This window comes from Bombina bombina, chromosome 5 (genome assembly GCF_027579735.1).
Source record: "Bombina bombina isolate aBomBom1 chromosome 5, aBomBom1.pri, whole genome shotgun sequence".
NCBI lineage: Eukaryota > Metazoa > Chordata > Amphibia > Anura > Bombinatoridae > Bombina > Bombina bombina.
In genome coordinates, this window is record NC_069503.1 from 584,319,931 (window position 1) to 584,342,430 (window position 22,500).

Below are 22,500 nucleotides of genomic sequence, written 5' to 3' on the forward strand. Positions count from 1 at the left end.
CATACATGTAATTTTATATTTCTCTTTGCTTAAGCCAATATATTTTTTACTCATACTTCATACCTTTGATTGTCCTGCAAATATTTACTGATAAAACTTACTGTAGTATATGTTGCCTTATAAACCCCTTGTCCTGCATCAAAGTGTTAACATCGGAACAAAGGTCTGATGTAAACACTTGCTGTAAAAATTAGATCATACAATCGTTGATAAGATCACATGATTTCAAGGACTGGATCGGATACTGGAGGACTACCTACGCTGCTGGGCACGCTCCCCAGTTCATTTCTTAGTTGCATCAAAGGGGGAGGATGCAGGACATAATATAAGGTAGGATGTTCCCTACCGTCCTAATGGCATTAAAGCCCAGCGCTGTTAGGAAGTCTTTACCTATAGTTTATGTTTCATGAGGTTCGTTAGCTCTAGTAGTGTGGAACTACAATGGAGACAAAGTTTACCCCCTCAAATGCCAACCTGTTTCTCATTTTATGCCATGTGTCCAGTTTCTTAGCTCACTGAGTTTAGAGAGTCATAATAACCAAGCACTGGATTTGAAAAATAGATTATTGGTTAAAGATTATAATTAAAGATCAATGACATGGGGAACAACACTTTGGGCTAGCTTACATTTGATGGGTATGCTTTACCAATGCTCTCATTGCATGTCAAACTTCATTAAAGTCTATTGAGTTGGAAATGTAAACAGAATATTGGTAACGTTTACATATCAAATGTAATCTAAATCTAGACCTATTATTGTAAGATGTGTGTTCATAGGAATTAACTTAATTTTTTCTATGAACACTCTTCCTGCAAGTATATAAGCTAAGGATGTTCCTCAGAGTACAGTATGTTTTGAGCATAATTGTGCAAGATAAGAACTAGAAGTATCTAATAAGGTATACCAAAGCGCCAACTATAAGAAGGCTGGGTCTGGACCAAATGCAATATTATCAAACAATTACAATAAACAATTTATTGAGTACACAAATAAGTTAAAAACATGTATTCAATGTAAATAAAATTGGCAATATTTAGGAGTATTGCATAAAATCGAGAACATTATTGGTTAGATAATATTATATAACTGACTAATATATTTCACCTATTATGTGTATGTGGTTAACACAAAGTTGAATTTTTGTATGTGAGCCTTAATACTTAATTTGGAATGTTACCTTTAACTTTTATGTACAGAACTTCAACTGACTCACATAAATTTAAATGAGTAAATCAAAACTTATATAAGGATACAATTTTTAGCCATTCATTTATAGGGACAGGATTATATGAATCCCAGTATCTTAAACATGCATAGCTATAGGTCCCTGCAAAGAGTCTTCTCAACTCAGCTCCTACCCGTAGGTTAATGGGGGCTGGTTCTCTTAACTCCCGATCCCTATAACGGGTATGGGAGTAAACAGAGCACGATCACACACCAATTGAATTTTAGTTCCTTAGGTATATTAATTGTTATTGGACCCGATAATCAACTGCTATCCTAAATTGCAGTAATGGCATTTAACTTGATTTTGTTCCCAGCTGCTTGTGTTGTAATTTAAGCAAATCACCCTGAAAGAACATCCAAAAGTAAAGCTACACTTTAGAAATTATCTTTAAGGCAGAGTTATACCTGTATATATATATTTTCAGAGAGTTATCTGTAACCTCCTCATGCTCTCTACCCATGGGTTATGGGAGCCTGCTTCTCTCAACTCCTACCCAAAGGATTATGGGAGTATTTAGGTAACAGTACCTGAGAGGTTTAATATTGTGGATCGTGGCAAAATCTATTCCCGGACGTTCATTAATGCAACCAACTATATACTACCAGTTCGCTTTACCTGGAGCACCGGTGCACTTACCCACAACTCATTGGTTTTACATAACTGTGGTAGCCCGGGTTGAATTATATAAATTTAATAGTGAATATAAATGTCCAAACATACTAGTAGGTATCCCAGTATATCAATTGCAAAGTACCTTTTCTTGATGTCAACCGTTTATAGGTTGTCAGCGTAGATTACCGGGACTTAGAGAAAATAAACAGATAGTGCTGTAAAAAGCCTCTGGCGATTATGATTCCTTTGATGCCACGTTATCCCAGCAACCTACTGTGGCGTTTTACTGGCATCCCTCCACCTCCGGTATATGTGTAGGGATCCTTTTGTTTGGCTCTGCCTTAGCCGTCCATCCTGCCTTCTATCCTGTGATCTGTGTAGTCAGTGATCCATTAGACTGTATGTCAATGTGAATGGGGTTACTCAAGCCATAGGAGCCTGCTATACAAGTGACTTCTGTAGCGCTTAATCACTCCTTAAAGGGTCACTGTACTCAAAAATTTAATTTTGTGATTCAGATTGAGCATGAAATTTCAATCAAGTTTCGAATTTACTCCTATTATCAAATTATCTTCATTCTCTTGGTATCTTTATTTGAAATGCAAGAATGTAAGTTTAGATGCCGGCCCATTTTTGTTGAACAACCTGGGTTGTCCTTGCTGCTTGTTGGATAAATTCATCCACCAATAAAAAAGTGCTGTCCAGAGTACTGAAACCAAAATAAAGCTTAGATATGCCTTATTTTTAAAAAAATGTTAGCAAGAGAACTAAGAAAAATATAGATAATAGGAGTAAATTAGAAAGTTGATTAAAATTGCATGCTCTTTCAGAATTACAAATGAACAAATTTTGGTTCAGTGTCCCTTTAATAGATCAACTAATTCATTCCCCTTCCTTAAAAACTGACCCTTTGTTAACCAATTACTACTGGAATATGCACAACTGTCTGTAGTGACTACTCACATGCAGATAGCAGGAGCACCATCTGTTGCATATCCAGCACCAGTACCCTGGAGCAGAGCATATGAATGTATGTGCAAGATCAGTTTTGGAATTAGAAATAGGCAAAACAAGTGCATCATCAATGCTTATGCATGTACTTTATGCAAGTTAAAAATATTTTTTTTTTTAAAATATCATAATTATTTAAAACATGTGACAATTATGTATTAATACTAAACCAGCTGCACATGCCCATTCTGAAGTAACAGAAAGTTAGCAATCATGATATTCCGATTTTAAACTATAATCTTTGGACTGTCACTGTACATACCTTTATTATTGCATTTTTCTACTTTGCACACGGCAACCTGAAAAAAATATGTGTACTCAAATGTTGACTTTGCTTGCTTACTGCAGCAGCTACATATGCTTACATGATGCACATGCGCCTTAAAATTTATATTTTAAAAACTTCTGAACACACTTCAGATAGACAGTTCTGTAGAAACTGCCAATCACTAAACTGACAAATGTCTTATAGAATTCAATAGTCATTAGTATTTGGAAAAAAATAAATAGCTAATACACATATATATTACATTAACTATTGTATCTGTATCACATAATGTCTCTCACAAAGCAGAGCAGTGAAAGACAGAGAGTCAGACAGAGAGAGAGGAACAGTTAAAGGGCCACTAAACCCAAAATCTTTCTTTCATGTTTCAGATAGAGAATACAAATTTAAACAACATTACAATTTACTTCTATTATTTATTTTGATTCATTTTTTAGATATCCTTAGTTAAAGAAAAAGCAATGCACATGGGTGAGCCAATCACACGAGGCTTCTATGTGCAGCAACCAATCAGCAGCTACTGAGCATATCTAGATATGCTTTCAGCAAAGAATATCAAGAGAATAAAACAAATTAGATAATAGAAGTAAATTTGAAAGATGTTTAAAATTACATTCTCTTTCTAAATCATGAAAGAAAAAATGTGGGTTTCATGTCCTTTTAAATACAGAGAGAGACTGAGCTAAGGTATGATGAAGAGAGAGCAGGGGCAGACGCAGATGGGGCATGCAGACGCTAAAAGAGAGGGGGTAGAGAGATGCAGAAAGAGAGGGAATGGCAGAGAGACAGTGTAAGAGGAGGCAGGCAGATGCAAAAAGAGGGGGAGGCAGTCAGACGCAAAAAGAGGGGGAGGCAGGCAGACGCAGAAAGAGAGTGGGAGGCAGACAGACGCAGAAAGAGAGTGGGAGGCAGACAGACGCAGAAAGAGGGGGGGGGAGGCAGGCAGATGCAGAAAGAGGGGGGGGGAGGCAGGCAGACGCAGAAAGAGGGGGGGGGAGGCAGGCAGACGCAGAAAGAGGGGGGGGAGGCAGGCAGACGCAGAAAGAGGGGGGGGGAGGCAGGCAGCCGCAGAAAGAGGGGGGGGGAGGCAGGCAGACGCAGAAAGAGGGGGGGGAGGCAGGCAGACGCAGAAAGAGAGGGGGAGGCAGGCGCAGAAAGAGGGGGAGGCAGACGCAGAAAGGAGGGAGAGGCAGACGCAGAAAGAGGGGGAGGCAGACGCAGAAAGAGGGGGAGGCAGACGCAGAAAGAGGGGGAGGCAGACGCAGAAAGGAGGGAGAGGCAGACGCAGAAAGAGGGGGAGGCAGACAGACGCAGAAAGAGAGGAGGCAGGCAGACACAGAAAGAGAGGGAGGGGTAGGCAGATGCAGAAAGAGAGGGAGGGGTAGGCAGATGCAGAAAGAAAGAAGGTACAGGCACAGTGAAAGAGGGAGGGGCAGACACAGAAAGAGAGGGTGGAATGGACAGGAGTAGAAAGAGAGGGTGAGGCAGAAAGGCGCAGAAATAGAGGGAGGGGCAGTCAGGCCCAAAAAGACGCAGAATAGAGGGAGGGGCAGACAGATGAAGAAATAGAGGGAGAGGCAGACAGACGCAGAGAGAGGCATAGACCCCAAAATGTATTTATTTATGGAGAGAGTGAGACATAGAGAAAATAACAGAGTGACTGAAAGTAAAGTGACAGAGAGAAGAGAGAGATAACGTAAAAGAGTGACAAAAACAGAAAGTGAAAGAGTTATATACAGAGAGAGTAAGAGACTGAATGAAAGTGACAGCTAGAGACAGATAAAGTGACAGAGAGAAACAGGCAGAGAAAAAGTGATAGAGTGAAAAAGAGAGAATGAGTGACAGAGAGTGAGAAAGAAAGACTATGAAAAAAGGAGAAAATTAACAAGAGTGAAAGTGAGTGGAGAGAGAGACTGAAAATAGAGAGTAACAGTCAGAGAGAGTTAAAAAGAAAGAGTGAAAGAGAAAAGGGACAGAGAAAGTGAAATAGAAAGTGACAGCGTGGCAAAGAATAATAGAGAGTGACAGAGAGAGTGACAGAGAGAGTGTGACAAACAATAATAGAGAGTGACAGAGAGAGAGAGAGAGAGAGAGTGTGTGACAAACAATAATAGAGAGTGACAGAGAGAGAGAGAGAGAGAGTGTGACAAACAATAATAGAGAGTGACAGAGAGAGAGAGAGAGAGAGTGTGACAAACAATAATAGAGAGTGACAGAGAGAGAGAGAGAGTGTGTGTGACAAACAATAATAGAGAGTGACAGAGAGAGAGAGAGAGAGAGAGAGAGAGAGTGTGTGACAAACAATAATAGAGAGTGACAGAGAGAGAGAGTGTGTGTGACAAACAATAATAGAGAGTGACAGAGAGAGAGAGAGAGAGAGAGAGAGAGAGAGAGAGAGAGTGTGTGTGACAAACAATAATAGAGAGTGACAGAGAGAGAGAGAGTGTGTGACAAACAATAATAGAGAGTGACAGAGAGAGAGAGAGAGAGACAAACAATAATAGAGAGTGACAGAGAGAGAGAGACAAACAATAATAGAGAGTGACAGAGAGAGAGAGAGAGTGACAAACAATAATAGAGAGAGAGAGAGAGTGTGACAAACAATAATAGAGAGTGACAGAGAGAGAGAGAGAGAGAGAGAGAGAGAGAGAGAGAGAAGAGAAGAGAGAGACAAACAATGAGAGAGAGAGAAGAGAAGAGAGAGACAAACAATGAGAGAGAGAGAGAGAAGAGAGAGAGAGAAAGAGAGAGAAAGAGAAAAAGAGAAAGAGAAAAAGAGAGAGAGAGAAAGAGAGAAAAAGAAAGAGATATAAAAGTGACTAAGGGAGTGACAGACAAAAAGAGTGACAGTGTTAGAGAGTGTGTGACAGAGTGAGGGAGTGACAAAGACAGAAAATGACAGTGTGTGACAGAGAGAGAGAGGGAGTGACAAAATGTGACAGAAATAAACAGAGAGAATAATGCCCCTTCATACCAATAAAACAGAAGTAATTTACTGCACATAATGCAGTGAGAAACCTTCCCAACACATAAAGAATAATGAACAATGATTATCAAACAGATCATAATACACAATGTAGTTAACATATATAGTGACACTAGGAGCTCATTAAAGGGACATTAAACACTAAATACATGCTAGATGGAATGATGCATTCAAAGAAAATATTAGTCTGAGGATAACATGTAGATGTATTTTTTAATGTTTCATTAGTTGTTTAAAAAGTGACAAAATAAGTGTAAAGTTTTAGTGTCTATAAAACACTGGGAGCTGCCATGTTGTAACTTGTGTTACCTTCTCTGCTGTGGCCAATTAGGGTCAGTTATAAATAGGTCACTAGAGTGTGCAGCCAATGGTTGTGCTGGATTTAACAGTGTTCTGCACTTCCATTTCTAACAGGAACTGAAAAGCTCACAATTTCAGAATGGAATTAGAGGCAAAGAGGACAAAATAAATAATGAAAGTATATTGCAGAGTTGTTTTATATACACAATTTATCATTTTATATTACCATCTCAAAGTGTTTAATGTCCCTTTAACTCTTTTTACTACCTTCTTATTTTAAATGAAAGGTTAAAATATAAAAATTAACAACTCTAGCTGGATTTCACTAATTATTATGACTGATTTCTAATCTCCACTCCTACATACAAAAACAAACAAAAAAACATTTTTTTTTACAACTAGTTAACAAGTTTAGTTTTACTTATCTTAGTTATTTCCTTTTATATTGTTCATCTGCAATCCCAGCTAACAGCATTTCTCCTACTAGCTAAACAATAAAAAATGAAGTAAAATAAATGCTATGCTTCATCTATAACCTTATCTCACACCCAGCACTTCATGCATCTAGTAAATAAGGTTCCTTTTTGTTTCATTAGAAAAAAATCCACATTTCCATTGTGTCAAACATAGTCAGTATCAAATCCTTCTGTCCCTCTATACAAAATCAGAGCAGCAGTGGTAAAGCACAGCAGGTTCCTATAGTATGGATTTGAGCCTCCCGCTTTTCTGCTTTCTCAGCTGTGATCACTGCAGTCACGTGACTACTGTACAGACAGAAGATAATTTAAAAAGAAAGGAACTAGCCATTACAATTATGCTTCCTTTATCTTAAACCAAGTGATCGCTGTAGTCACGTGACTGTTGTGAAGTCAGAAGGTCCTTTAGAAGGAAAGGACTTAGCCACTACCCTTCTGCTTCCTAAACCAAGTGATCGCTGTAGTCACGTGACTGTTGTGAAATCAGAAGGTCCTTTAGAAGGATGGGAAGTAGTCGCTGCCATTAGTGTTCCTGTGCATGGTTTTAAGGAACTGCATGTGAGTGTTGACTTTTGTTTGTAGCGTGGGTTACTCCGCAGGAAAATTATTTATTTGAAACAGTTGAATTGATGTTTTCCCGTATATATACATACTCACTCTCTGGTGCTCCAGTTTACAAGCAGAGAGGTTTTTTTTGTTAATACTTAGTTCTAAAAGATTTCCATTATGTATTATTTATTGTTGTCATGTGATTTAGTATAGGCGACAAATAGCACTAAATAGCTATTATTTTTCGGTTTAACTAAATAGAAATTCCATCAGATTACACCCTTAGATGTCTAAAATTTTGCTTTCAAGTGGACGAGGTGGCCGAGTGGTTAAGGCGATGGACTGCTAATCCATTGTGCTCTGCACGCGTGGGTTCGAATCCCATCCTCGTCGGAATGTTAATTTTACCTTGCTATTGCTGCACAATTCAAATAACAATTCACTGGAAGCAATAACATGATAATAGCAATAACATTTCAGCCATTGTCTAGGTTTCAAACCCTGGTAAAATTCATTTCCTTTGCTAAAGTTATAAGATAAATAAGTTATAAGCTAAATAATAATGTTTCATATATTTATTCAAAACAAAGATTTGTCTGCAGAAGCCAGTTAGGGATGCATATATAACAGGAAGGGGGATAAATAATGAAAGTGCATTGCTAAGGTTATGTTTTTTTTATGCACATAATTAAGCATTTTATATTATAATCTTAGTGTTGTGTCCTATTAATTAATTCAAGTCATAATTAGACATTCATGATTTAGACAGAACATACAATTTTAAACAACCTTCGAATTTATTTCTATTATTTTTATTTAATTCTCTCTCTTGCTGAAAGGTTTATCTAGGTAAGCTCAGGAGCAGCACATAACCTAGGTTCTAGCTGCTGATTGGTGGCTGCATATATATACTGATTGTCATTGGCTCACCCATTTGTTCAGTTATAAACCAGTTGTGCATTGCTGCTCCTTCAACAAATGATACCAAGAGAATGAAGCAAATTTGATAATAGAAGTAAAATGTAAAGTTGTTTAAAATTGTATCCTCTATCTGAATCATGGAAAAAAAATATTCGGGTTTCATGTCCCTTTCGGATTAACCCCTTAATGACCACACCACTTTAACATTTTCTGTCCGTTTGGGACCAAGGCTGTTTTTACATTTCTGCTGTGTTTGTGTTTAGCTGTAATTTTCCTCTTACTCATTTACTGTACCCACACATATTATATACCGTTTTTCTCGCCATTAAATGGACTTTCTAAAGATACCATTATTTTCATCATATCTTATAATTTACTATAAAAAAATTATAAAATATGAGGAAAAAATGGAAAAAAACACACTTTTTCTAACTTTGACCCCCAAAATCTTTTACACATATACAACCACCAAAAACACCCATGCTAAATAGTTTCTAAATTTTGTCCTGAGTTTAGAAATACCCAATGTTTACATGTTCTTTGCTTTTTTTGCAAGTTATAGGGCCATAAATACAAGTAGCACTTTGCTATTTACAAACCACTTTTTAAAAAAATTAGCGCTAGTTACATTAGAACACTAATATCTTTCAGGAATACCTGAATATCCCTTGACATGTATATATTTTTTTTTAGTAGACATCCCAAAGTATTGATCTAGGCCCATTTTGATATATTTCATGCCACCATTTCACTGCCAAATGCGATCAAATAAAAAAAATGGTTCACTTTTTCACAATTTTTTTCACAAACTTAAGGATTCTCACTGAATTTATTTACAAACAAATTGTGCAATTATGGCGCACATGGTTGTAAATGCTCCTCTGGGATCCCCTTTGTTCAGAAATAGCAGACATATGGTTTTGGCGTTGCTGTTTGGTAATTAGAAGACCGATAAATGCCACTGCGCACCACACGTGTATTGTGCCAAGCAGTGAAGGGGTTAATTGGGGAGCATGTAGGGAGCTTGTAGGGTTAATTTTAGCTTTGGTGTAGTGTAGTAGACAACCCCAAGTATTGATCTAGGCCAATTTTGGTATATTTCATGCCACCGTTTCACTTTCAAATGCGATCAAATAAAGAAAAAAAAAGTTACATTTTTTCACAATTTTAGGTTTCTCACTAAAATTATTTACAAACAGCTTGTGCAATTATGGCACAAATGATGGTAAATGCTTCCCTGGGATCCCCTTTGCTCAGAAATAGCAGACATATGGCTTTGGTGTTGCTTTTTGGTAATTAGAAGGCCGCTAAATGCCGCTGCGCATCACACGTGTATAATGGCTAGCAGTGAAGGGGTTAATTAGGGAGCTTGTAGGGTTAATTTTAGCTTTAGTGTAGTGTAGTAGACCAGTGTTTTTCAACCAGTGTGCCGTGAGAGATCCTCAGGTGTGCCACGGCAGACTGACAACAGTGAGGGGGTGTCCCTCTTTCAAATTTTGAAATATTGGGAGGTATGTGACAGGCTCATCAGGCATCATTTACAACCATGACATTGACATTCATTCACAGACAATCATTCTGATTGTTTGTGAATGAATGTCAATATGTCATGTATAGTTTGTAGGAGGCATGGCATGACAGCACAGTACAGTGTGTGTGTATGTATGTATGGATATGTGTGTGTATATATATATATATATATATATATATATATATATATATATATATATATATATATATATATATATATATATATATCACACAGAGAAAACCCAGCACTCACTTGCAAGCTCTCAGCTAAGATTTAAAAGCAAAACTGGAAAGGTTAGTCACCGCATCTGGCCAAATGGGACAAGCTCAGGTACCACGTCAAGGTCCTCTCCAATACCTGAGACCCTAAAACAGCCACACAATGCAAGCTTTCAAATCCAAACAAACTGAAAACAAAAAAGGGTGCACAGGAATATGTAATCACCCTAGACATATACAAAACACGGAAGGGAACTGCACTCTCATACCGGACCGGGTACACATCCTATGACCCTGCAACATGCTCAGCCCTGGGTGCCACTGGCACTCACAGGAAGCTGTGCTGTTCCCAGAGTCACAGGCAGTTAACCCCAGACAGGTCTGGGTGCAAGAACCATAGGGTAAATTACAAAACAAATTAATACAACACACAGAGAAAACCCAGCACTCACTTACAAGCTCTCAGCTAAGATTTAAAAGCAAAAATGGAAAGGTTAGTCACCGCATCTGGCCAAATCACCCAGGGCTGAGCATGTTGCAGGGTCATAGGATGTGTACCCGGTCCGGTATGAGAGTGCAGTTCCCTTCCATGTTTTGTATATGTCTAGGGTGATTACATATTCCTGTGCACCCTTTTTTTGTTTTCAGTTTGTTTGGATTTCAAAGCTTGCATTGTGTGGCTGTTTTAGGGTCTCAGGTATTGGAGAGGACCTTGACGTGGTACCTGAGCTTGTCCCATTTGGCCAGATGCGGTGACTAACCTTTCCATTTTTGCTTTTAAATCTTAGCTGAGAGCTTGTAAGTGAGTGCTGGGTTTTCTCTGTGTGTTGTATTAATTTGTTTTGTAATTTTCCCTATGGTTCTTGCACCCAGACCTGTCTGGGGTTAACTGCTTGTGGCTCTGGGGACAGCCAGGGCTGAGCATGTTGCAGGGTCATAGGATGTGTACCCGGTCCGGTATGAGAGTGCAGTTCCCTTCCGTGTTTTTTTTATATATATATATATATATATATATATTTTTTTTTTTAACCCTTTAAGGACACAGCTTTCAGTTTGCTCAATTGTTTTATGACGGAAAAATTCCGTCATATGTCCTTAAGAGGTTAGAGAGGTAGAGTCCAGCACCATAGAATTCACCAGTTTTCAATCTGTGTGCTCGTTACCAAGGAGTATCAGCCAAACTCCAATGTATACAGTCCATGTAGAAAATAAGGTAACAGCACCACAGTACAAGGTCCTTTCTTAAAGGTTACAAATGTTCTTTATTGAGGTATAACAACCATAAAAGCTTTTATGGTTGTTATACCTCAATAAAGAACATTTGTAACCTTTAAGAAAGGACCTTGTACTGTGGTGCTGTTACCTTATTTTCTACATGGACTATATATATATCTATATCCTGTATTAGGCTGCAATGTGTGGTTTTGTAAAATTTTGGGATGGTGGTGTGCCACAGGATTTTTTTAATGTATAAAAGTGTGCCACGGCAAAAAAAAGGTTGCAAATCACTGTAGTAGACAACCCAAAGTATTGATCTAGGCCCATTTTGGTATATTTCATGCCACCATTTCACCGCCAAATGCGATCAAATAAAATAAATTGTTCACTTTTTCACAAACTTTAGGTTTCTCAATGAAATTATTTACAAACAATGTGTGCAATTATGGCACAAATGGCTGTAAATGCTTCCCTGGGATCCCCTTTGTTCAGAAATAGCAGACATATATGGCTTTGGCGTTGCTTTTTGGTAATTAGAAGGCCGCTAAATGCAGCTGCCCATCACACGTGTATTATGGCTAGCAGTGAAGGGGTTAATTAGGTAGCTTGTAGGGAGCTTGAAGGGTTAATTTTAGCTTTAGTGTAGAGATCAGCCTCCCACCTGACACATCCCACCCCCTGATCCCTCCCAAACAGCTCCTTTCCCCACCCCACTATTGTCCCCGCCATCTTAAGTACTGGCAGAAAGTCTGCCAGTACTAAAATAAAAGCTCTCTTGCAATTTTTTTTTTTATTTTTTTTTTAAGCATATTTACATATGCTTCTGTGTAGGATCCCCCCCAAACAGTTCTCTAACCCTCCCCCTCTAACCTATTAGGATCCATCTTGGGTACTGGCAGCTGTCTGACAGTACCCAGTTTACAAAAAAGGATTTATTTTTATTTTTCTGTAGTGTAGCTTCACCCCCTCCCAGATCCTTTAGATCATTTATAATTGTATTTTATTAATCCCCTCTCACCCAATTTGCTGCTATGCATTTCCGTAGCATAGTGGTTCCCGCCCGCGCCCGCCCGCCACCCCGTGCACGCGCGCGCATCCGTAATGTGTTCCTAATGTTCAATTTTACCCACTGAAGTGTATTTTGAAGGACATGAAACCCAATTTTTTTTTCTTTCATGATTCAGGTAGAGCATACCATTTAAAAAAGTTAATAATTGACTTCTTTTATCAAATTTGCGTCAATTCTCATGTTATTCTTTGTTGAAAGGCTATCTAGGTAGGTACTGCGCACATGTCTACAGCACTTCATGACAGGAAATAGTGCTGCCAACCAGTGCTCTTGCTTAGTTGCAACAATATAGTGCTGCAGACTCATACACACTCTTGAACTTACTTCCATGCTTTTCTACAAAGGATAACAAGAAAATGAAGAAGATTTAACAATAGAACAGAATTGGAAAGTTGTTTAACATGGTATGCTCTATCTGAATCATGAAAGAAAAAAATTGGTTTATGTCCCTTTAATTATTTGCAAACTACTCCTTAATTTTATTTAAAAAAATATTTTTTTTCCCCGTAGAAACCACCATCTACAGTTAAAATATGAATAACACTTAGTTCTAAAACTAATTTTCATTGTGTATTTATTAGAGACAACAACATTAAAGGGATATGAAACCCATTTTTTTTCTTTCATGATCTAGACAGAGCATGCAAATTTAAGCAACTTTCTAATTTATTCCTATTATAGTTTTCTTCTTTGTTCTCTTGGTATGCTTTGTTGAATGAGCAGCAATGCACTACTGGTTGCTGACTGAACGCATGGGTGAGCCAATGAGAATTAGTATATCTATGCAGCCACCAATCAGCAGCTCGAACCTAGGTTCTTGCTTCCAAATAGAATTGAGAGCAGATAATTATCTCAGATGTCTAAATTGGTGCATTTATGTGGACGAGGTGGCCGAGTGGTTAAGGCGATGGACTGCTAATCCATTGTGCTCTGCACGCGTGGGTTCGAATCCCATCCTCGTCGGGAAACTAGTTTTACCTTGCTATTGTTGCAAAAATCAAATAATTCACTGGAAGCAATAAATATTGACATTGTCTAGTTTTCAAACCCTGGTAAAAATAATTTGCTTAACCCCTTCACTGCAGGCACTTTCAGAGTAGAATCTGCCAAAAATACCTGAGAGGTTTTTGCATTTTTGCTGTCACTCTATAAACAGAAATAGAGCCTTTTTTTTTTAATTTACCTCTCAAAACTTGGTATTGTTTTGTAAGTAGATAACCCAAAGTATTGATCTAGGCTCATTTTGGTATATTTCATGCCGCCATTTAAAGGGACATGAAAGGCAAACATTTTTTTATAAACTATTGTAAAGTTTACCAGCAGTCAAATAATTAAGCAAATAGCTTAATTTATTAAATATCAGCCATTCTCTTGTATTATTCATATGAAATCTAAATTGTTTCCAAGCCCTCATTTAAACTAATTATGCAGTCCTATGGTTTTTATCGGGATAGGTATGATCGTGAGCGTGCATTTCTCCTGCGCATGCTCAATGTTCACACACATCATTGTAAACGTAGACATCACATAGATTCTCATACATAGCTGGGTAAAACTCGCATTATAGAAATATGTCCCTTTAAATAATTTTATTCATTTTAACTTAGAAGAAACAGTGCTTTGGTTTGCTGCGCTAGTACAAATTCCAATAGTTCTGTTCCAGATGCGCTGGCCTCTACAAATGTATTTATATTGCACATTCCTGAGAGGAAGTGGATTAAAAAAAAACTTATGTGCACACGTATAACGGTTGACTCAAATGCCCATGCTTTCAGGGACGAGCAATTCCTTTATACATATGTAAATTTTATTATAATAAACGTTTCGTGATTGGATGCATTTAAAATAAGGAGGCATGGACAGAAAGGGGGGTTGTTGGCAAAGAAAAAGATGAACAAATGGATAAAAATTTTAACCCGTTTGAAACAATTTATAAAATAAGGTATATGATTTAGCTTAATTTAAAGCAGTGATTTTAAACCACTGTGCCGCAGCACACTAGTGTGCCGTGAGAGATCATCAGGTGTGCCACCGTGAATTGGTCCCTTCCCCCAAGGCAGAACATGCTGCGAAAAAATTGCTAACTTTTTTACTTAAATCATTTACATATCACTTGTCCAATCATGGCACAAATTAATGTAAACGCTTCTCTGGTATCCCCTTTGTTCAGAAAAAGCAGACATACGTGGCTTTGCCATTGCTTTTTGGTAATTAGAAGGCTTCTAATTGCAGCTGCGCACCACACTTCTATTATTCCTGGCAGTGAAAGGGTTAATAATTAATAAGGTTAATTTTAGTTTTAGTGTAGAGATTACACTCCCACCTGACACCTCCCACCCCCTACCTGTTGTCGGCGATGTGGGTGGTGACGTCACACTCCCATTGACTTCTATGGGAGAGAAATTGCCACTTGCCGGTGTTCTATCGGATTTTGCCACTGCTCAGTTTGCATACTAAGTATTACGTAATCACACTCAACATATGTTAAATAGGAATGTGATTATGTAATCAGTAGCATGCACACTTAGAGGTAGCGAATTCTGAGAACAAAGTTATCCTGTCGGATTTTGCTGCAGCCAAAAAATGCGTGCATGCGCTGTTCAATCTCTTGTCACGATGGACGAAGAAAGTGTGTCCAGTGTGTGTATATTTTATATATATATATATATATATATATATATATAATGTGTGTTGATTGGAGTAGCCATGTTAGTCCAGAGATTTAAATATGTAAATGCTTATATACATACATACATATTTATGTGTTTAATATGTGTATATACATATACATATGTGTTTAATATGTGTATATATAACACATAAATATATATGTAAATAAACATATATATTTTTACTGGGAACACATACTTCCCATTGACACCCCACTCCCAACAACTTTACACCCAAAATACTGGCAAGTAATAAAGATAGCAGCATCTTTATTTTTTAATAAAATGCACTAGACTGTATTTTGGGGGATTTGGGGCACATTTATAAAATTAGAGATCTGATCTCTGGGTAATTTTATAAGCGCTAATAAATATCTAAAAAAAACTGTTACATACGTGAAAATTGGTATTTACATTCTCCTTTAAAAATAAATTAAAATTATACATTTTTTTAAAAAACAAACTTTATGGGCTTTATAAATAGATAATCTACAAAACATTTATGCAAAGAAAAAATGAGTGTATAATGGCCCTTTAAGCAGTTTACTCCAACGTACGTTTCACTAGAGCTCCTTGAAAAAGCTGGAATTATCCAGTGAAACGTACGTCGTAGTAAACTGCTTAATGGACAAGTCACAAGGAAGGGTGATCACTGCTAGGAATAAGTGTGTGAAGTGTGGTGCACAGCCATGTATGTCTTCTATTTCTGAACAAAGGGGATCCTAGAAAAGCTTTTACATTTTTTTTTATATGATCACCCTCCTTTTCATCCCCCTTAAATGGATTTTCGGGAAATGGTAAAACCCCTTTTTGCTTATTTTTAAATAACATTGCTCTGATTTTCAGACTCCTAACCAAGCCCCAAAGTTTTATTTGAATACCGTCAGCTACCTTCTCCAGCTTCCTCCTGTTTGTGTAAAGGGTCTTTTCATATGCAAAAGAAGGGGGAGGTGGAGTGTCTTATTTCCCACTTGCAGTGGGCTTTCCAACTGCCTTTTCAACAGAACTAAACTGAAATCTTCTAAGTACGTTTTTAAACCATTTTATACTGGATTTTTATATCAGTATCTGTGCATCTTATTCTTTATAGTAGTGTCTATTACATGCAGTTATATGAAAATGAGTGTATACTGTCCCTTTAATGGAGTAGTCACAAGGAAGGGTGATCACTGTGTACAGGCTGCTACTTTCAATTAGCTGTGTTTATATGTGATCTTGTTTTGTAAGGACACTGACACCAAAAGCGTGTCAATATTTGCATAAGCTTTTTAACCCTTAGTGACCCATGTCTGTTTTTTTTTAATACATTTTGTATGCTGTGAACCAGGAGGTGTTTATACGTAAATCGCTTACACTAGAGCTAGTTAAAGCTCTGGAATACGTGAGTAGGACTGACTCCAGTGTGAGATTGTTGCTATTTGTATGTACTGTGTTACGCTATGATAGCCATTTCTTTCCTTTGAGGATCGCTTCTGAGGATCAATAAGACTCCCTTTTTTCTTACATCAGAGCCTGAGGACTCTATCACTTTTTATTTGTTGAATCTTTGATGGTCGGTATCTCATTTTATTTGTACTTTGAAACACACTTAATTTTCACATTTCTATTTTTTGTGTTTTTTAGTACCATTTTGAGACACACATTTAATTTTTTTATTACATAATGAAATACGGCCATACTCCATGCATCTTCTTTTTTTTATCTGTGATCAAAATCTGTTTCTCTATGTTTAACACAAACTATCATCTCCATCTGTCCCTCCTCTTCATCCAAAAGTAACAGTCTTTATCTAGTTTGTAGTAACTTCTTTTAGGACAATGTGAGAGATGAAAAATGTGCTTATCTCATCACCTATTATATTTCTGAGACAAAAAATATGAATACAATGCTGTCCTAAACCTCTTAATGTTGAGACCAAGCCAAGTTGTTTGACATCAATTTATGTAGTGTAAGGTGTCCTGCAGCACATGAATTAAATTACAAAGCACTAGATATTCTGTTTTGCATTATTAGCTTGACGAAAAAAACCTGTGGCGTTTGGCTAGCGAGCCAGAAATTAATATTGTTTTGCAAATGACTGATTCATGTTCTTTCGGTCTCACCATTCATGAGAAATGAAAAATATCTGAGGATCAGTATATTGTATGGTCATGGTTTCATTATTTAAATATTTTAGTTGCACAACACATTATCAAACAGTCTATTTTTTATATTAAACATTCTAGTGTTTGCATGATGTTCTATTATTTAATTATTATTTAAAGTGAATGTAAAGTTTCATGAATGAGTGCCCGGTTTTTAAAAATACTATTAAAAACAGGGGCCCTTTCATTCATGAAACTTTACACTTTTTAAAAATACTTACCTTTTCTCTTGTTAAGTGTATCCAGTCCACGGATCATCCATTACTTGTGGGATATTCTCCTTCCCAACAGGAAGTTGCAAGAGGATCACCCACAGCAAAGCTGCTATATAGCTCCTTCCCTAACTGTCATACCCAGTCATTCTCTTGCAAGCCTCAACCAAGATGGAGGTCGTAAGAGGAGTGTGGTGTTTTATACTTAGTTTATTCTTCAATCAAAAGTTTGTTATTTTTAAATGGTACCGGAGTGTACTGTTTATCTCGGGCAGTATTTAGAAGAAGAATCTGCCTGCGTTTTCTATGATCTTAGCAGAAGTAACTAAGATCCATGGCTGTTCTCACATATTCTGAGGAGTGAGGTAACTTCTGAGAGGGAATGGCGTGCAGGTTATCCTGCAATAAGGTATGTGCAGTTAATATATTTCTAGGGATGGAATTTGCTAGAAAATGCTGCTGATACTGAACTAATGTAAGTAAAGCCTTAAATGCAGTGAGAGCTACTGGTATCAGGCTTATTAATAGAGATACATACTCTTATAAAAATGTAATATAAAACGTTTGCTGGCATGTTTAATCGTTTTTATATATGTTTGGTGATAAAACTTATTGGGGCCTAGTTTTTTTCCACATGGCTGGCTTGAATTCTGCCTAGTAACAGTTTCCTGACTTTCCACTGTTGTAATATGAGTGGGAGGGGTTTTTTTGTGCAGCAAAAATTACAGACACAGGCATCCAGCTTCTTCCTGCATGATCCAGGATATCTCTGGAGGGCTCAAAAGGCTTCAAAGTCGTTTTTGAGGGAGGTAACAAGCCACAGTAGAGCTGTGGCAGTTGTGACTATTTAAAAAAAAAAAAAAAAAAAGTTTTTGTCAGTTATTATTCTGTGTTTGGTATTAAGGGGTTAATGATCCATTTGCAATTGGGTGCAATGCTCTGCTAACTTGTTACATACACTGTAAAAATTTTGTTAGTGTAACTGCCTTTTTTCACTGTTATTTCAAATTTTGGCAAAAATTTGTGTTTCTTAAAGGTGCAGTAACATTTTTTATATTGCTTGTAAACTTGTTTAAAGTGTTTTCCAAGCTTGCTAGTCTCATTGCTAGTCTGTTTAAACATGTCTGACAGAGGAAACAACTTGTTCATTATGTTTGAAAGCCATGGTGGAGCCCCATAGGAGAATGTGTACTAAATGTATTGATTTCACCTTAAATAGTAAAGATCAGTCTTTAACTATAAAAGAAATATCACCAGAAGATTCTGACGAGGGGGAAGTTATGCCGACTAACTCTCCCCACGTGTCAGACCCTTCGCCTCCTGCTCAGGGGATGCACGCTAATATGGCGCCAATTGCATCAGGGACGCCCATAGCGATTACCTTGCAGGACATGGCTGCAATCATGAATAATACCCTGTCAGAGGTATTATCCAGGTTGCCTGAATTAAGAGGCAAGCGCGATTTGCTCTGGGGTTAGGAGAAATACAGAGCTCGCAGATGCTGTAAGGGCCATGTCTGATACTGCGTCACAATATGCAGATCATGAAGACGGAGAGCTTCAGTCTGTGGGTGACGTCTCTGATTCGGGGAAACCTGATTCAGAGATTTCTAATTTTAAATTTAAGCTTGAGAACCTCCGTGTATTGCTTGGGGAGGTATTAGCTGCTCTGAATGACTGTAACACAGTTGCAGTACCAGAGAAATTGTGTAGGCTGGATAAATACTATGCGGTGCCGGTGTGTACTGATGTTTTTCCTATACCTAAAAGGCTTACAGAAATTATTAGCAAGGAGTGGGATAGACCGGGTGTGCCTTTTTTTCCCCACCTCCTATATTTAGAAAAATGTTTCCAATAGACGCCACTACACTGGACTTATGGCAGACGGTCCCTAAGGTGGAGGGAGCAGTCTCTACTTTAGCGAAGCGTACCACTATCCCGGTTGAGGACAGTTGAGCTTTTTCAGATCCAATGGATAAAAAATTGGAGGGTTACCTTAAGAAAATGTTTATTCAACAAGGTTTTATTTTACAGCACCTTGCATGTATAGCACCTGTCACGGCCGCGGCGGCGTTCTGGTTTGAGGATACAGCTCCATTGACTGAAATTATTGACAAGCTTAGAACACTTAAGCTAGCTAACTCATTTGTTTCTGATGCCATTGTTCATTTGACTAAACTAACGGCTAAGAATTCCGGATTCGCCATCCAGGCGCGTAGGGCGCTATGGCTTAAATCCTGGTCAGCTGACGTGACTTCCAAGTCTAAATTACTCAACATTCCTTTCAAGGGGCAGACCTTATTCGGGCCTGGTTTGAAGGAAATTATTGCTGACATTACTGGAGGTAAGGGTCATACCCTTCCTCAGGACAGGGCCAAAGCAAAGGCCAAACAGTCTAATTTTCGTGCCTTTCGAAATTTCAAGGCAGGTGCAGCATCCTCCGCTTCAAAGCAAGAGGGAACTTTTGCTCAATCTAAGCAGGCCTGGAAACCTAACCAGTCCTGGAACAAAGACAAGCAGGCCAGAAAGCCTGCTGCTGCCTCTAAGATAGCATGAAGGAACGGCCCCCTATCCGGCGACGGATCTAGTAGGGGGCAGACTTTCTCTCTTCGCCCAGGCATGGGCAAGAGATGTTCAAGATCATATCTCAGGGATATCTTCTGGACTTCAAAGCTTCCCCTCCACAAGGGAGATTTCATCTTTCAAGGCTATCTGCAAATCAGATAAAGAAAGAGGCATTCCTACGCTGTGTGCAAGACCTCCTAATTATGGGAGTGATCCATCCAGTTCCGCGGACGGAACAAGGACAGGGTTTTTATTCAAAGGGAACCTTCAGACCAATTTTGGATCTAAAGATCTTAAACAAATTCCTTAGAGTTCCATCTTTCAAAATGAAAACTATTCGGACCATCCGACCCATGATCCAAGAGGGTCAGTACATGACCACAGTGGACCTAAAGGATGCCTACCTTCACATACCGATTCACAAAGACCATCATCGGTTTCTAAGGTTTGCCTTTCTAGACAGGCATTACCAATTTGTAGCTCTTCCCTTTGGGTTGGCTACAGCCCCGAGAATCTTTACAAAGGTTCTGGGCTCACTTCTGGCGGTTCTAAGACCGCGAGGCATAGCGGTAGCTCCGTATCTAGACGAAATCCTGATACAGGCGTCAAACTTTCAAGTTGCCAAGTCTCATACAGAGATAGTTCTGGCATTTCTGAGGTCGCACGGGTGGAAAGTGAACGAGGAAAAGAGTTCTCTATCCCCACTCACAAGAGTCTCCTTCTTAGGGACTCTTATAGATTCTGTAGAAATGAAAATTTACCTGACGGAGTCCAGGTTATCAAAACTTCTAAATGCTTGCCGTGTTCTTCACTCCATTCCGCGCCCTTCGGTGGCTCAGTGTATGGAGGTAATCGGCTTAATGGTAGCGGCAATGGACATAGTGCCATTTGCGCGCTTACATCTCAGACCGCTGCAATTATGCATGCTGAGTCAGTGGAATGGGGATTACACAGATTTGTCCCCTCTGCTAAATCTGGATCAAGAGACCAGAGATTCTCTTCTCTGGTGGTTGTCTCGGGTCCACCTGTCCAAGGGTATGACCTTTCGCAGGCCAGATTGGACAATTGTAACAACAGATGCCAGCATTCTAGGTTGGGGTGCAGTCTGGAACTCCCTGAAGGCACAGGGATCGTGGACTCAGGAGGAGAAACTCCTTCCAATAAATATTCTGGAGTTAAGAGCGATATTCAATGCTCTTCTGGCTTGACCTCAGTTAGCAACACTGAGGTTCATCAGATTTCAGTCGGACAACATCACGACTGTGGCTTACATCAACCATCAAGGGGGAACCAGGATTTCCCTAGCGATGTTAGAAGTCTCAAAAATAATTCGCTGGGCAAAGTCCCACTCTTGCCACCTGTCAGCAATCCATATCCCAGGCGTGGAGAACTGGGAGGCGGATTTTCTAAGTCGTCAGACTTTCCATCCGGGGGAGTGGGAACTCCATCCGGAGGTGTTTGCTCAATTGATTCATCGTTGGGGCAAACCAGAGTTGGATCTCATGGCGTCTCGCCAGAACACCAAGCTCCCTTGTTATGGATCCATGTCCAAGGACCCAGAAGCGACGCTGATAGATGCTCTAGCATATGTGTTTCCACCGTTTCCTCTGCTCCCTCGACTGATTGCCAAAATCAAACAGGAGAGAGCATCAGTGATTCTTATAGCACCTGCGTGGCCACGCAGGACTTTGTATGCAGACCTAGTGGACATGTCATCCTTTCCACCATGGACTCTGCCTCTAAGACAGGACCTTCTGATACAAGGTCCTTTCAATCATCCAAATCTAATTTCTCTGAGACTGACTGCATGGAGATTGAACGCTTGATTTTATCAAGGCGTGGCTTCTCCGAGTCAGTCATTGATACCTTTAATACAGGCACGAAAGCCTGTTACCAGGAAAATCTACCACAAGATATGGAGTAAATATCCTTATTGGTGTGAATCCAAGAATTACTCATGGAGTAAGGTTAGGATTCCTAGAATATTGTCTTTTCTCCAAGAGGGCTTGGACAAAGGATTATCAGCTAGTTCCTTAAAGGGACAGATTTCTGCTCTGTCTATTCTTTTGCACAAGCGTCTGGCAGAGGTTCCAGACGTTCAGGCATTTTGCCAGGCTTTGGTTAGAATTAAGCCTGTGTTTAAACCTGTTGCTCCTCCGTGGAGCTTAAACTTGGTTCTTAAAGTTCTTCATGGAGTTCCGTTTGAACCCCTTCATTCCATTGATATTAAACTTTTATCTTGGAAAGTTCTGTTTTTGATGGCTATTTCCTCGGCTCGGAGAGTCTCTGAGCTATCTGCCTTACAATGTGATTCTCCTTATCTGATTTTTCATGCAGATAAGGTAGTTCTGCGTACCAAACCTGGGTTTTTACCTAAGGTGGTTTCTAACAAGAATATCAATCAAGAGATTGTTGTTCCATCATTGTGTCCTAATCCTTCTTCAAAGAAGGAACGTCTTTTACATAATCTGGACGTAGTCCGTGCCTTGAAGTTTTACTTACAAG

At 38.8% G+C, this 22,500-nt stretch overlaps 1 protein-coding gene and 2 non-coding genes across 3 annotated transcripts in view; all 3 read left to right on the forward strand.

The window, feature by feature from the left end:
• Positions 1 to 22,500, forward strand: part of INO80C (INO80 complex subunit C) — a 141,581-nt gene that overhangs the window by 3,570 nt on the left and 115,511 nt on the right. The window contains exon 2 of the mRNA XM_053715808.1: positions 7,263 to 7,458. Coding sequence (XP_053571783.1) covers positions 7,263 to 7,458 — 196 coding nt within the window. The remainder of the gene's footprint in view (positions 1 to 7,262; positions 7,459 to 22,500) is intronic.
• Positions 7,761 to 7,842, forward strand: TRNAS-GCU (transfer RNA serine (anticodon GCU)). Its single transcript has one exon. It is a non-coding gene; the product is annotated as a tRNA-Ser (tRNA).
• Positions 13,288 to 13,369, forward strand: TRNAS-GCU (transfer RNA serine (anticodon GCU)). Its single transcript has one exon. It is a non-coding gene; the product is annotated as a tRNA-Ser (tRNA).